Source organism: Pteropus vampyrus, unplaced genomic scaffold, assembly GCF_000151845.1.
Source record: "Pteropus vampyrus isolate Shadow unplaced genomic scaffold, Pvam_2.0 Scaffold116, whole genome shotgun sequence".
Classification (NCBI taxonomy): Eukaryota; Metazoa; Chordata; class Mammalia; order Chiroptera; family Pteropodidae; genus Pteropus; species Pteropus vampyrus.
This window is the reverse complement of record NW_011888897.1, coordinates 1,622,812-1,624,565: the sequence shown is the minus strand read 5'-3', so window position 1 is coordinate 1,624,565 and position 1,754 is coordinate 1,622,812. Positions and strand designations below refer to the sequence as shown.

Below are 1,754 nucleotides of genomic sequence, written 5' to 3'. Positions count from 1 at the left end.
TTTTCCCTGGAGAAACTTCCCTTCTGTGGTCCATCATGCTGAAGTTTCTCAAGGGGTCTCAGGCCTTTTGCTTTAGGGAAGCTAAGGTTTTTCCACCTGCCCACGAGTGTTGGTCTTCAGCAGCAGATGCCTATCCCAGGGTTGTTTGATGCTCTGGTCTGTTGAAGCCCACGAGTAGGGGTTGAAGCTGTGTGCCCCGGCCCTCAGAAGCTGTTGCAGCCTTGAAGCACCCTGATAATCCCAGCCCTTCCTTGGACCACACTGGAGTGGGGTTGAATCTCAGGACACTGCCTGGGGGAGTGCCAACCAGGGTTGCAGGCAACCCCGTTATGTCTGAGGCTAGGACTTCACTCTGAAAATGCTGGCATAAGTGAGTTTTCCTCTACTCATGCCCTTCTCTAAATTCTCTTGCCTTTGTTTTCCTTAGGGACCAGACCCGACCCAAATCCTGTCCCTGGCATCCTCTCCCTGCCTGGGATCCTGTGCCTCTCCCTGGGGGCCCTTCTCTTCCTGGTCCTCATCATCTTGGTGACTCAGCAGTACAGACGGAGAGTGGAACACACAGATGGGCTGCAGGGGATGATGGGTAACATAGAAATTGTTTGGAGGCAGGAAATGAGGCCAAGTATGACAAGGGGAAAACTGGTCAGAGTCTCTGTTCTTACCCCATTAGTTTTCAAAATCCATCTTCTCCATGTTAACCTCTAAGGGCTGAATATAGAGCTTTTTAGGATTGGGATGTGAGCACTCACAAGACATGGCTTCTTATGTGAGACAAGAAAGAGTAGGGACTGAGTCATGAATAGTGTCAGATAGAAGCAGAACATACAGACATGGTGCATGGTATAAGACTATACAGGGTCCTGGCAGCCCCGAGGGATTTTCCACATGTGAGCAATGGGGACAATGAAGGATTAGCTTGTTGGTTCAGAGGTTCTCAGCTGGCAATCTCTGATCTTCTGGTGGTTTGCTCAGCTTTATCCAGTTTTGGAGATGCTCTTGATGAGCCTATGTACGAGGAGATTAATTATCTCGTAACGCCGAAGAGAGAGGATCTGCTGAGCAGCCCAGGTATGTGTCTCTGCCTTGGCCTCCTGGGTCCTCTGGGTGTCGGCTACCCACTGGCGGTAAGCCAGGTCTTCTCAGCATCTGCAGACCCCATATCTACCCTAGATTCACAGAAGCAGCCCCCCACCCACCTACAGAGGGCAGGATGAATCTCTCCAGAGCCTCTGTGAGCTCTGAGCCTTCCCTTTACATTATAAGAACCATGCCAGCCCCAGCATTTCTTCTCAGCCTTATCATGGAGCCTATAGTTGTGGAAAGGATTTGCTCTGTTTGTTTTTGTGATGTTTTTCTCCACATTAGGGTCTCTATCAGATGACTCAGTGACTAAACTGCCATATTACACTGGGGACGGTGAGGGGAACCGTGACTATAACTCTGCTCCAGGTATTCGAGGCGGATCTGCCTTGGCTGGGCTGTGGGGGAAGGGGAATTTCCTTCGGAGATGAGAGCCAGGGGGGACTAGTCTTCCTTTGATTGGCATTAGAGGGGTCTCTTGTCTTTTGCTGCTCTTCTCCTTCTCTGCAATTCCTCATGTTGGGGCTGGGCTCTCAGTGTCCAGAACCATCTTCATTCTGTCACAACAGGCACAAGTTGTTTTTAAAAATAACATCTGGAAAGTATAATATGACAAGATATTTTAGTAATGCTCCTTGGTGTAGGAGTTGCTTTGAAATACATAGTCTTAA

General features: G+C 49.3%; 1 protein-coding gene across 1 annotated transcript in view; it reads left to right on the top strand.

Annotated features, from left to right (window-relative positions):
* The window catches only part of LOC105296020 (antigen WC1.1-like), a 34,768-nt gene that overhangs the window by 30,649 nt on the left and 2,365 nt on the right, over nt 1-1,754 (top strand). The window contains exons 8-10 of the mRNA XM_023533933.1: nt 428-586; nt 976-1,071; nt 1,369-1,452. Coding sequence (XP_023389701.1) covers nt 428-586; nt 976-1,071; nt 1,369-1,452 — 339 coding nt within the window. The remainder of the gene's footprint in view (nt 1-427; nt 587-975; nt 1,072-1,368; nt 1,453-1,754) is intronic.